The 14,163-nt window shown below is 37.2% G+C and overlaps 1 protein-coding gene across 2 annotated transcripts in view; it reads right to left on the minus strand.

The window, feature by feature from the left end:
- Window positions 1-14,163, minus strand: part of MOS14 (ARM repeat superfamily protein) — a 48,011-nt gene that overhangs the window by 13,298 nt on the left and 20,550 nt on the right. For both annotated transcript variants that reach the window (XM_028245836.2, XM_028245835.2), the window contains exons 9-14: window positions 11,087-11,214; window positions 3,367-3,442; window positions 3,046-3,166; window positions 2,877-2,976; window positions 2,211-2,292; window positions 202-284 (exon numbers count right to left, since the gene is read on the minus strand). In XM_028245836.2, the coding sequence (XP_028101637.1) occupies window positions 202-284; window positions 2,211-2,292; window positions 2,877-2,976; window positions 3,046-3,166; window positions 3,367-3,442; window positions 11,087-11,214 (590 nt within the window). The remainder of the gene's footprint in view (window positions 1-201; window positions 285-2,210; window positions 2,293-2,876; window positions 2,977-3,045; window positions 3,167-3,366; window positions 3,443-11,086; window positions 11,215-14,163) is intronic.

Here is a 14,163-nt window from a genome sequence, read left to right on the forward strand (position 1 = left end):
AAATCATTTTTAAATTAAGCTAGCTGCTAGATTGGACAAGTAGTCAACAATTAGCAATTTTATACACCATGAGAAATTCCAACTGCTAAATTTTGCCTTTAAACAAGTCCCAACTTTATAGAAATTTTATGATAAAAGTTTGGTTTGATCAATTCGCATTACGAAGACCACTTTACAGCATCAAAGAAAACAATTGTGTACCTCAACAAGCTTGATGTAAAGAATCTTCAGTGTTACTTCTCCTCCTAAAACCAATGCTGCATCAATTAAGACATCCGCGACATCTAGCAACATCACAAACTTCATTTAGAACAGTTAAATGCAGAGTGCCAAGACTTCCCAAAATAAAAACTATAAATGAACAATCATAACACTAAAAAACTTACTGAATTATATTATAGCAGATAAAATACGTCACGAAACCACCAAAAAAAAAATTCAAAAAAAAATAAGAGCATGAAATATAGGGTAAACAAGCAAATACCATGATAAGGGACAAAAATAGAAATTTTCTTCCTCTTTTTTCAGGGGAGGGGTGTGTGGAAGTAGGGTGCCATGTCCCCTCTGTAACAACCTATGAAGCACGGATACTTCAAAAAGGGTGACGTATCCGTATCGGATACTTATCGGATACCGATACTCCTCGGATACTCGCGGATACGTATCGGATACTTCTTAAAAGTATCAGATACTTTTTAATTAATTTTTTATTAATTTTGAAGTATCGGATACTTAATTTTAAAGTATCGGATACTCGAAGTTATATATTACTTATAATATTTTGTTTAGTTCTTTGATAAGAGGAATATAGTGAGAGTTAAAGTAATAGAATTTATCAAATTGATGTATCCTTGTTGTCTCTCTCACTTCTCTCTCGCTTTTTCACTCTCTCACGTTTCTTCTCTCTGCTCTCATTCTTTTTTTGGTGTTGGCATGTAAGGATGATGTTTAATTTGCATTTGCATTTGCTTTTGCTTTTGCTTTTAGTTTTGGATGTTTTATGAATGTTTGAGCACTTTTAGGTTAATAAGAATCCCTCTCCTTATTTATTAATTTACTTTAAGTTTTATTTTTATGCATATTACATTATTAAAATTATATTTAAAAAAAAAATTATGAATGTATCCCCGCTGTACCTGTATCGTACTTTTTCAAATTTTGACATATCGCCATATCCACATCCCCATATCACCATATTCGTATCCGTGCTTCCTAGGCGATTGATGACTTAAAAAAATATATTTGCTGAAATTTTTATTTAAGAATGGTTTTTTGGCTTTAGTTAAGGTCTTGTGATATTCAATGATGAAGGGGAACAAGTTGAAGCTATTGACCTTGAAGACTCTTAGTTTTGTAGGAATCTTTCTTCTTTATCAAGTTGTCTTTTGCTTTAGGTTTTATTTTTATGCATACTGCACTACTAAAAATTGTTAAAATAATATTTTTTACGAGCGTATCCCCGCCGTACCCGTATCCTAGTTTTTCAAAATTTGTCGTATCGGTATCGTATCGTATCCGTATCCCGTATCCGTGCTTCCTAGGTAACAACCCCCCCCCGGCGGAAGGGGGGGGGGGGGCCTTATTGCCATCCATGATTATGTACATTGACATGAATAAGACACTAAACCATATGAACAAAGTTCACAAAGTACAATTATCTAAAAGAAAAAAATTACACACATAAGCAGGTCCAACTAAAAGGTTTGAATTTTAATTTCTTTATCTAATAGAGTTCGCAATGGATTGAATTGAATACATGATCTAAGACGATGAACAGAGTAATGACTAGGAGGGAGATTATAATTTAGCGAACCCCATTTGATGGGACTTAAGGCTTGGTTTGGTTTGGTTTGGTTTTATGATAATTGTAGGATTTTAAACAATGTAACTGAAGACAAGAGGATGTCAAATATATCTAATTGTAGAAGTACAATGGCACAGTACAAAATGAAACATCATATCTAACTTAAAAGATCAAAAATGTTGGGAAGAAAACAGAATTTTAACATCATTAAGTATTTTAATTTGTTACTTTATTAATCAGTCAGTTAAGAAATATAATAAAGACATACTGCATGCCTATGTATGTCATCTAAAAGAAAAAGGTCATTAAAATACTTCTCAAAACAAATTCAACATAAGTTCGAAGAATTTTATGGAATGCTAATGCCAATAAATAATTTAACCCCTATTAGACACTCAATGGATACCATATCGAGTTTGTTTGAAATCCTTAAGGTCTTCCTTTGAAAGTTCTGCATAGTCCTGAGGGTATTGAACTCTGAAACAAACCTGCAAGCCAGGGAAAAAGAAAGATAAACAATTAAACTATAATTCCAACAATATCATATCATTGAGCAGCTTAGTTGCTTCCGGTTATAAAAGCTATTGTTAATTGTTTTTCTTTTCCTTGAGCAAGAAATTCCATTACATTTTGCAACTACAAAAATAGTTTAAGTTCTTCTTGTTCGTAAGAAAACCATCCCTTGGCTAAAAGATGTAGTAGGAGACTGATAAAACATAGCAACAAAGAAGGAAATCCATTTTCTTATACTCCACAGATGCCTGCATCTCCTCATGAGTCATGATTAAGAAGAAAGAAAGAAAATTTCTTTCCACGTTATCTAAAAATTACCCATAAAACTAATTTTTCTTGTTACGTCTGGACACTCAAAATTGGAATTTGAGACATCAAATGTTTCCTTTGAAACAGAGCACCATAGAACAGGATTACAAAACTTTACCAGTGTTTAATTCAAAATTGGATTTTGGGCCATTAAATGATTTCCTTTGAAACAGAGTGTCATAGAATAGGATTACAAAACTGTAGAGTGTTTAATCCTAACATTTGATGGGAAAATTGTAAGAAGACTTACCAAGGAAACAAGTGATTCATATGACGAACGAAAAACCGACTGCCTCCGATTTCTCTCTGCTTCTATCGATGCTTCATTGCCAAATGATACGTAGGAATCCCTGAGACATTACAATCGTCACATCCAGATTTTGATATTAACATGTGCTGAACTGAACTCCAGGACTTACCTTTCAATCAAGTTAATCTGAAGATTGTGCCAGAAGTTGAATGTCATAGAAGCAATATCATATTCAGGGTGTGAAACAACTTCCAATAACGCATGCACTATTAACATTGACTCAACAGAACCTGAACAAATTTTATTTTATTTTATTTTTATTTTTTTACCAAAAGGAAAAAAAGTATATCAGAGACTGCAAAATTTTCAAAGTTACATGAAAAGCCAAACTGAAGATAAACTTGCAACTCACAGTACAACCTGGTAATTTGGAACAGAAGGGCATGCTATAAATATTGGAAAGTGTCTTAAATAAAAGGAGAAGAAGTACCATTTGCAATCAATTCAAGATATGAATCGCCCATGTCAGCAAATAAACGAGCAATGGCCTTCACATCTTCCTCATCCTGAAAATAAATATAAAATGGAAAATAAAAGCCTCATTATTGCAATTTCAGGTATAATGTTTTGAATATTAAAAATGAAATAAAAAAAACATTATAATTAAGAAGAGGAGAAACTTGGAGCAGACAGTCTCCAAATTTCTAACAATTATAATTAATAAATAAATAAATATGTTAAACTTGATTACTACTCTGTTAAATGAAGTTCAGTTGAAATTATTTCTGAATAAATTGCTCTTGCAAGAAAAATGTTTATTTTTCAAAAAATAACAAAATAAAACAAAACAAAAACATATCACCTTCATTTTGTGGAACTAGGAAGAGCAAGAAAAGGCCAGCGATAGAACAGAAAATATTTAATTATGGACCACTGACATTCAAAACTGTTGACACTTGAGATTTCCTTGCATTCCTTAAATAGAAAGTAGGCCTTAAACAACTTTCACAATTTGTTCCTCTCATGGATGTTCATGAATGACATTTAACCAGATTGCTCAATGGGAAACTCACTGATGAATTTTTATTTTGGCTTTCAGAATCTCAATGAAGGTGTCATATTTATACATAAATTGCATTCATAATCTTACAGGAATCAAACGCAGTAAGATGTAATATTATATGAATATATCAGGCAAGCATTAGCTAGAGCAGAAACAAGATTTTCCAGTGCACAAAAGGTCAACAACACATCAGTGGTGAACAAACAGGCAGGATCATCATTGTAAATTGCCTCTGAGATACTCTTTGTAAATATGATTTGTTAAAGAACAGTGATTCAAAATTGAAGCAGAGAGCAGCTACTTGTAAGAAGTTAAAGTAATTGTACAAACGTTTGGATGGCAAGATAAACAAAAAGACACTAAAACATTATTAGACTCTAAAAAACATGGACACACGACATGACATGCGACATGCGACATGGCAACACAGCAATTTTCATAAAATTGTCGGACTCGACATGTGGGGAACATGTGTAAAATATATAGTATATTTATTATATGTCATATATATGAATGTCTTGTTCAAAAACAAATTACAAAATACAACATAATACTAATTTCAAAGGTTTATAAGAGGAGGGAGTGATATGCATAAATCTACATTGTTTTTGTTTTATTATTGGACCCGAGTTATTTTTTCCAAAGCATTTATGGATTTAAAATAATTTAAAAAATAAAAGGACACATTTGTATGTGTCTGACAAGTTTCAGAAAGTTTCCAACTAGAGCCGGTGTCCGACACATACACGCCACTTTCTTAAATTGTTTGTGCTCATAATCAAGAAGGAAAATGAATGCAACAAAATTGTTTTTCCTCAAAGCTAAAAAATAGGCTTAAGCTTGAAATACATAGGCCACAATCCAAGCATCAATTGGAAAAGCAACAACGGTGTGCAATACACTGTCAAAATTCAAACTAGAAAGTGCACATCTGAAAAAAGGTTTGAGTATGTTCTATAATCAATAAATGGGATTCAGCCAATGGAAGCCTGTGACTATAAAGGTCGTACCAGTGCACAATGTCCCTACTTACAGCATGGTTTGGGAGAAGTAACAAGTAGGAAAACTTAACCCCACTATTTTTTGTGGAAATGTTTATTCCTGTGACTTGAAGCCATGCCACAAGGCTGGGGGAAAATAGCATTTGTCATCATGCCAGGTCACAACCTCTAACTCTAACCTCACAACCAAAATGCCCTATGACAACTTTAACCAAAAAGTGGTAAATAAGTAAAATAAATAAATAAATTTTCGAAGGAAGTCAGGGGGATTCACTATCCCCTTTTCTTTTTATTTTGGTGGCTAACGTGCTGGGAAGGATGGTTGATAGAGCCAGAGAAGTAGGTCTTTTTGCGGGACTAGAGGTTGGGAGGTATTGAGTTAGTGTGACACACTTGCAATATGCAGATACTACCATATTTTTCTCTTCAGGAGAGGAAATAAAAATTGTTAATCTTTATTCGATTTTGAGACTTTTTGGGTTCAAGGCTTAAGATCAATTTAGAGAAAAGTAGTGTGGTGGGCATTAATATGAAGCAAGATCAGCTTCAGAGTAGGGCGGCTCTTTTAGGATGTGGTATCGAGACTCTCCCGTTCAAGTATTTGGGTCTTCCATTGGAGGGTAATCCTAAATGTGAATCTTTTTGAAATCCAATAGTGGAAAAGATTGGTAAGAGATTGGAAGAGTGGAGTAAGGCTTTACTGTCATATGGGGGTAGATGCAACTTGGCTAAGATGGTTTTGAGTAGTATTCCTATTTATTTTTTATCTTTGTTCAAGATTCCAATGAAGGTGGCAAGGTCATTAGAAAAGTTGATGAGGGATTTTCTTTGGGAAGGTAAGGATGAGGGGTAGAAAGATCACTTGTTGAATTGGGATTTTGTTTCATTGCCTAAGGAGAAGAGAGGTTTGGCTATTGGTAACATTGTGGCTAGGAACATAGATCTTCTTGGCAAATGGTAATGGAGATTTCCAATTAAGGGTGATTCATTATGGCATTCAATTATTAGAAGCAAGTATGGGACTTAAGACAATGGTAGGGATTCACAGGTGATTTTGAGGGGTAACAGTCATGCTTCTTGGACATCAATTTCTCAAATCTACACATTTTGGTCTCGTTATCTTTTTGTAAGGGTGAGCAATGGGGAACTCGTTCGATTTGGGAGGATGTTTGGATGGGTCAATCTTCTTTTGCTTCAGATTTTCCACATCTTTATAGAGTGGCTTGATCCCATAATTATTCTATTGCTTCGATGACTTGCTCACTTTTAGCTCCTATTTCCTGGAATTTAAAATTTTTTAGGAATCTTAATGATAGAGAGGCTTCACAGCTGACGACTTTGCTATCCAGAATTGATCATTTTTCTTTGGCTCCTCTTTTGGAGGATAAAAAAGTTTAGGCTCTTCATTCATCCGATATATTTTCTTGCAAGTCTTTTTTTGATAAAATCATCGATAATCCTCATGTTACTCAGTTTCCTTTTTGCAAAAGAATTTGGAAGGCTTGTATTCCTCTAAAGGTGAAGGTGTTCATGTGGGTCTTGATTCATGGAGGCATCGTGACAAATGATACATCACCGAAACAGAGACCTAATCATTTTCTAAATCCTCAGTGGTGCATTCTGTGTTGTAAGAATGGAGAATCTTTGGATCATTTATTTTTGCACTGCCCAATTGCTTTGAATTTATAGCACAAATTGTTTCTTTTGAGGAATGTTATGTGGGTGGCACCAAAAGGTAGTGTGCATATGCTCCTAGTTGATTTTTGTGCTTTCGGAGAATCGAAGAGAGCCAAAGTGCTATAGTCTTGTGCTGCCTTTGCAACTTTTTGGGTTCTGTGGTTGGAAAGAAATGCTCTGTTGTTCGAAGGTAAATTTTGGAAAGTGGATTGTTTGTGGGATAAAGTTTGTCACTCAACTTCCTTTTGGGCGTCGGGGAATTCTCTCTTAAGAGGGTTCCACTTTTTTTGTTAACTAGAAATTGGTTATCGGTGTGTGACAAATAGGCTTTTGCTTGAGATAATTTTGTTAGGTTGATGTTCTTTGTATTTCATTTTCCTTTTGTAAGAGGATGCCTTATCCCCGCTCCCTTTTTTGATTTATCAATAAAATCTTTTGTTGTTGATCCAAAAAAAAAAAGATAGTAAGGATCAGTTAGCATTATCTTTTTTTTTTAATAGAATCAGTTCTAGCAGTATCACCATTAAAGCTATGTTTATCTCCTCCCTAGAAATCAAATAGCGAAAAAAAGACCACTATACAAGATGCTGCACAATGGAGAAAATTACTATACAACAATAGAAGTCAATTAAAATGACTACCTTCAGCTTACCATGACAGTACCAACCAACCCCGAATTCTTCACATGAAAATCAACACAGTTTGGTTTAAAATTAAACATAAACAACATCATTAGAATTATCCCGCACTACCTTGTACAGTTTTGGGGGAGGATGGAAAGGGGGATTTATCCACCATTTTAACAAGAAGATCTATTCATTCCTATTGTTGGCCATCAGGGATTGTTAAAATCCACTTACTCTCCACCTACTTCACCCACTTAAACCTACTCCACTAAACCTAACCCACTACACCACTACCACCTCACCTACTCCACTAAACCTTCACCCACTTAAACCTACTCCACTAAACCTAACCCACTACACCACTACCACCTCACCTACTCCACTAAACCTAACCCACTACACCACTACCACCTCCACTTCACCTACTCCTCACCTACTACACACTCACCCTCTCCTATATATAGGAATCATTGTAACCATAACAAATATATCAACTACATCAATATATCAATCAATAATAATACATACAATTTATTCTCTCTCTTTCTCTATACATTATTTCTTACATGGTATCAGAGCTGGTTTAAAACCTAGTATTTTCGCTTCCCCGGCGGGCGGCAACCTCACCTTAGCCGCCCGCCGGACCTCAACCTATTCCGCTGATAAAATCAACAAAGATTTGTGCAACTGTAGTCATGTGTGAGGCTGATGGAGAAGAATTCTTCACCTCATATGACGAGACAGTCTGGAACTGGAAACACTGCAACATTCTGCTCTGGAATTCTGCAGCAGCTAGATTATAGCTTGGTTGAGTGCCAAGCTTTGGTTCTTCCACCCACTCTTGAACTTGCCCAGCAAAGTGTGAAGGTTCATGCTTGTGTTGGAGGGACTAGTGTGCGCGAAGATCAGCGCATTCTCTCCAGTGGGGTTCATGTTGTTGTTGGTACTCCTGGTCGTGTGTTTGACATGTTGCGGAGACAATCACTTCGCCCTGTTTACATCAAAATGTTTGTCTTGGATGAAGCTGATGAAATGCTGTCACGAGGTTTTTAAAAATCAGATCTATGATATTTTCCAGTTGCTGCCACCCAAAATCCAGGTTGGGGTGTTCTCTGCCACAATGCCACCAGAGGCTCTTGAAATCACCAGGAAATTCATGAATAAGCCTGGAAAGAGAAAAAGTTCATGCTAGGATTTGCGAAGTGATTCGCTGCAGGAATTTTGGCTTTGGATGAAACCCTTACCATACTCCACTCATTCTCTCCAACTGTTCTAACTTTTTATTTTTATTATTATTATTATTATATCAAATAATCAATGCACTCATGTTCCCCACTAACAGTGTCCACTTTTGACCCAAACCATTTTCAATCCATCATTTCTCCTTCACCTTTTGCACCCCACTCACCGACTCTCTCTCCACTTTATCACATGGGTTTGTCCCTCTCTCCTCCATTTGATTTCAAAAATCACTTATTTTTATTTATTTTTTCCAAGTCACTTTTCCTCTTTTTTAAATACCCCACTTTATTTTGAAACAATCGCACTGATGTTTTTCATATAATCCATCTACAAATATTTTTTATCTATTTTCTTTCTCCCTTGTTTTCTTTCATTTTATTTTTATTTTTTCAACAAAACACTCCCAAAACAAAAACAAAAAAAAAAAAAACAAAAAAAAAAAAAAAAAAAAAATAACATTTTACAAACTTGTCATTTCTTCATGCCGGGGATCAACCCCGATCAGCATTTTACACCATAAAAAAAATAAATAAATAAATAAACTAAAAATAAAAAAACACAAAACAAACCAAAACACAACCAACACAAATCGGAACAGTGGGATTTTTCTTCTCGCCTATTCCGCCGGTCTTTTCTTCTTGCCACCGTCTTGGGCGGCCCTTGCCGGTGTTGCCTCCGCGTTTCCCACTCCACTGGGCATGATCACTACTCCCTGCTCCTCCACTGCAGCATATGGCAGCCCTCCAAATCGGAACATAAAACTGGCCTTCCGCTTCAGCTCCTTGTTTTCCGCCTTTAGCACACTTATCTCTGCTCGCGCATCCTTATACATGCGTTGGAGCAGAGCCAGTTGGGCGTTTAACTGCTGCACCTCATTTGTCCTACTCTGCAGCCGGTTCGACAAATTTGTAACCGCAGTCATGGTTTCCACACATGACTTCAAGGTATACTGATTGGCCTCCACATCCGACTGCACCGCCATTTTTTGCTCCACCGACCGCATCGGAAAGTTCAACGGAGCAAAACCAGAGGTGTTTGGTTGAGGTTCACTGGCCACCGCACCAGTTATTTCTCTTGTGGACTCGTTCAGTTCTGGAAAGAGCGTGAGCAGACCACGGGAAGAGGAGGCCATATTCTGGGTAGCTGGACGGGAAGAAGAGGCCATGTTGCTGAGTGTTTCAGAGACGGGTTGGTTACAGAGTATTACAGAGTTTCTTTCTCAGCAAAGGTAGAGTTGTTTTCAGAGGATTTTCAGAAGTTTTTTTGTCTGCCTCAGCCTCAGCATCAACCTTGGTTAAATAGCGAGGCAGCCACGCGTATCGCGCGCCACTTGACACCAGACGACAAACGGGCGCGCCAGTCCAGGCACTCACGTGCCTCGCCATCATGTCCGGCACATCTTTTTATGACTTGGGCTCGCCTTTTGATGGCACGTCTTTTTATGGATTGGGCACGCCTTTTGATGGCACGCCTTTTTATGGATTGGGCACGCCTTTTGATGGCACGCCTTTTTGAAAGATTGGGCACACCTTTTGAGGGTGCGACTTTTTAGGGGTCCGACAAGACTCTGTAAACTGTCCCGACATTTGATTCCGGTTAGCTTCTACATGGGTCCGACAAGACTCTGTAAACTGTCCCGACATTGATTCCGGTTAGTTTCTACATGGGTCCGACAAGACTCTGTAAACTGTCCCGACATTGATTCCGGTTAGTTTCTACAAGGGTCCAGCAAGACTCCGTAAACTGTCACAACAACTGTCACAACATTGTCTGCTACAACGGTCCGACATGACCCCATAAACTGTCTTCTACATCGGTCTGACACCGCCATCCAGTGTTCTCTACACCGTTATGACATCACCATACAGTGTCCTCTACAACGTTATGACACCCACATACAGTGTCCTCTACAACGTTATGACACCACCATACAGTGTCCTCTACAACGTTATGACACCCCCATACAGTGTCCTCTACAACGTTACGACACCACCATCCAGTGTCTTCACCAATGGTCTGACACGACCATACAGTGTCTCTTATCCTCTTTTATTTTTATGTATTTTCTTGTTTTGTTACTCTCTCCAAACTCAAGTTGGTTAGTTCCTATCCCCCTTGAGTTTGCGGGGGGCTGTTAAAATCCACTTACTCTCCACCTACTTCACCCACTTAAACCTACTCCACTAAACCTAACCCACTACACCACTACCACCTCACCTACTCCACTAAACCTTCACCCACTTAAACCTACTCCACTAAACCTAACCCACTACACCACTACCACCTCACCTACTCCACTAAACCTTCACCCACTTAAACCTACTCCACTAAACCTAACCCACTACACCACTACCACCTCACCTACTCCACTAAACCTAACCCACTACACCACTACCACCTCCACTTCACCTACTCCTCACCTACTACACACTCACCCTCTCCTATATATAGGAATCATTGTAACCATAACAAATATATCAACTACATCAATATATCAATCAATAATAATACATACAATTTATTCTCTCTCTTTCTCTATACATTATTTCTTACAGGGATCCAAGAAAAAGGAAAATGTATTGAACTTCGTCAAGGCAGTACCTTTGAAGAATCTCTAAGCTGTGCCTTAAGGCTCATAACTTGAGGCACAATAACTTGAATTAAGGGCATCTGTGCAGAAACACCACCTGAGTTTCTTGCTGCTGTGTAATGTATTAATTCAGAAATTACTGCAAAAACCATCAAAGGGAATATCAATGCATCAATTTCTTAAGTTCTAATAGAATATTTGAAGAAATTAAAGCCACTCATAACATTTATTTTTTAAATCTGGTATATTGGATACAACTATCATGAGAATAACTCCAAACACTGCGCCATCATAACATGTGAAAATTCATGGAATCTAACAGAAAAATAACAAATAAACAAAAAGAAAAGAAAAACTCACAAAAATTTTAAGGTTATTGCTAAACCGTTCATAACAATTCTCTAAACACCCCCTCACATGTGGCTAGGTTCTCCACAATAAGAATGCCAAAAACATACAAGTATTAAAATTACCAGATAGGCAATGAGGTTTGAATGATCTTTTGCTATTGAAAAAAGGTTTGAATGATCTTTGCCAGCTCTGATAAATTGTTGACCACCTCATCTAAAGCTTAAACTGTTAAAGAGAGGTTAACTGAATTATTTATGTTCTCAACAGTTATAAATGAAGTAATCACGAAGAATGTTTATGGGTTAGTTTCCAGACGTATATGAGAAAAGGTGAGGAAGTCAGAGTGTTAACCCTAAACATTCACACTAACATAAAACAGTCTGTTCATAAAATCATTTAGAAGGATATGCCACTAAATTTGTCTAAGATAAATTAATGCTTACAATTCAATATTCAATTTTACCAACATCAAACAAGGAAAAGGGTAGGGAGGGAGGGAGGGAGAGAGAGAGAGAGAGAGAGAGAAATGTCTTAAACTAACAGGAACATTGAGATTTCAGAGTGGGGAAAAGAAAACAAGATAAACCAAAAGAAAAGCTACACTAGAAAAAATAAATTCTTAAGAAGCAAATGTGTAAAACAGAAAAGAAAGCAATAATACTGGTACAACAGCAGGGGGAAAAACAATGGGAAAACAGAGAAAATATGTGATTCTTAAGTACAAAGGGACTGATTCTTATGCATACAAAAGCCAAGCTTAAGCAAAAAGAACATCAAAAAGCCCATAGCTCTGAGCTGCTGAAAAACAAAGCAAAAAAGTAATCTACAAATTGGCACCACTTCCAAAAAGAATACATAGTCAGAGGATGATCAATTGCAGGAGGGGGGGGAACATATTTGGGGATGTCAAAACCATTTGGGTCTATGAACTCATCAAAGGATCTAACCATTAAAAGCCTCTTTTCACCACCCCTTTTCTAGCAGCAAAATCATCCAAACTGGATTGTCCTCCTGAGATGCCCCAATCACCCTTATGTTCATCCAGCATTTTCAGCAAAATCCAAAGGGTATTTTATGTTGCTTGAAAACACTTTCTCAATTCATAAAGCCTGATTACTCTCCACCTGTTTAAGATATACTAATGTCCAGTTAAGTGTCAGATAATGTTCCTGTCCATAAGGACAATCTGGATCTCACAAGGTTGATGTGATTAAGGTGTTGTACTCTTGTAGAGAACCATCTTAGAAGACAGAAGGAGAATATTTTAAATATATATATCATGGTTACAGTTCCTTTTTTGGATTTTTAGCCCGTTCACTGGAACACCCAGCTCATTATTTTATGGTAACTGTGCCCAACTAACAATTCATCTTCTACTTTTAAATCATCCATGGTTTGGAATTGCATAACCTTTCAAGCAAACAATGCCCTCAGCAGCTGTCAGTAGGGCTATGAGCTTCCAAGAAGAATTTCTCATAGCACCTAAGGTTTAGCTTTAAAAGATCAAGGTCAAAGCAACAGTAACTGAATACGGATAACTACCAAACAACACCGAGAGGATAGGACAGGATCCTTTTCTGAAGCTTGATTTCTATGCTATTGACCATATCAGTTTTGCATTAAATTTTCTATTTCCTTTTCCTCTCAACTTTACCACTTGACCAAAATCAAAATTAGTCAAAGGGACAATCACCAATAAGGATCCCACCCCAAAATCATAAACCAATATTCTCTTTTTATATACATAAACCTGACCTTGTCCAAAAGCCTACATTTTGTTTGATTCATTTAATTCAATGAAAAGCTTCCACTTCCAAACACTCCAAAAATAATAATAAGAGAAAGAAAAAGAAAAGAGAAGCTAAATTCTCTCAAACATTCAACTGTAATGCAGACAGTTGCTCTGAAACTAACAAATGATACTGCTCAGTCTCCTACATGCATAAAGCATCCCTCTTAATGGCAAAGCTCCTTGTTGAACGAAAGACAGGAACCTTGTACTTTTCTTTCTAGTGGCTGGTAATCTCCCAACCCTATCATTTTCCCTTTGGTTTGATAATTACAGGATCAGATCATTTACTCCCATTTGGATTCTGACCCATTCTCCATGAACATCGCCATATGTTCCAGAATGAGGGAAACAATGAGCCTTAGTTTGGTTCACAACCTTCATTAACATACTGTTTACTGTTGACTACCTATATTGAATTAATGTTACTCACAATTGTACAGTGTAACCCACCTGAAAAAACTAATAAAATTTCAATCTCGCTCATCAGTAACAATCTGAGCCAAGCAGTTGCTAACAATCTCAAGGGCAGTACCAAGTAAGAATTCCCTGATCTCAAAACCCGCAACCTGACCCTGCAGCTGATCCCTCTAGCCACACGGAGGCCTACCTCACCAAGAGCGGGGCCTCTCTCCAACTGAACCTGAGCAATGGTCATCCCAAGATCAGCCAGATCTGAGGTCGCTGCATCCCTCTCCACCATCAGACGGTGACACTCTCCAATAAGCAGGCCTATGTCAGTCACAGCCAGACTTAACTCCTCTAGGAATGCAAAGAACTCCTGCACCTTATTTCATGAATGGGCAATCTGAGAGGCCTCGAAAGCAATTCGCTTATGAATCTCCTATTGAAGAGATACTATGATCGCTTTGTGGTCCCCAGACAAATTTTACACCAAGTAGACACCCAAAACCCCACACCCATGAATGAAATCTTGACAATATCATC

This window comes from Camellia sinensis, chromosome 15, assembly GCF_055761805.1.
Source record: "Camellia sinensis isolate YWXY chromosome 15, ASM5576180v1, whole genome shotgun sequence".
NCBI classification, from domain to species: domain Eukaryota; kingdom Viridiplantae; phylum Streptophyta; class Magnoliopsida; order Ericales; family Theaceae; genus Camellia; species Camellia sinensis.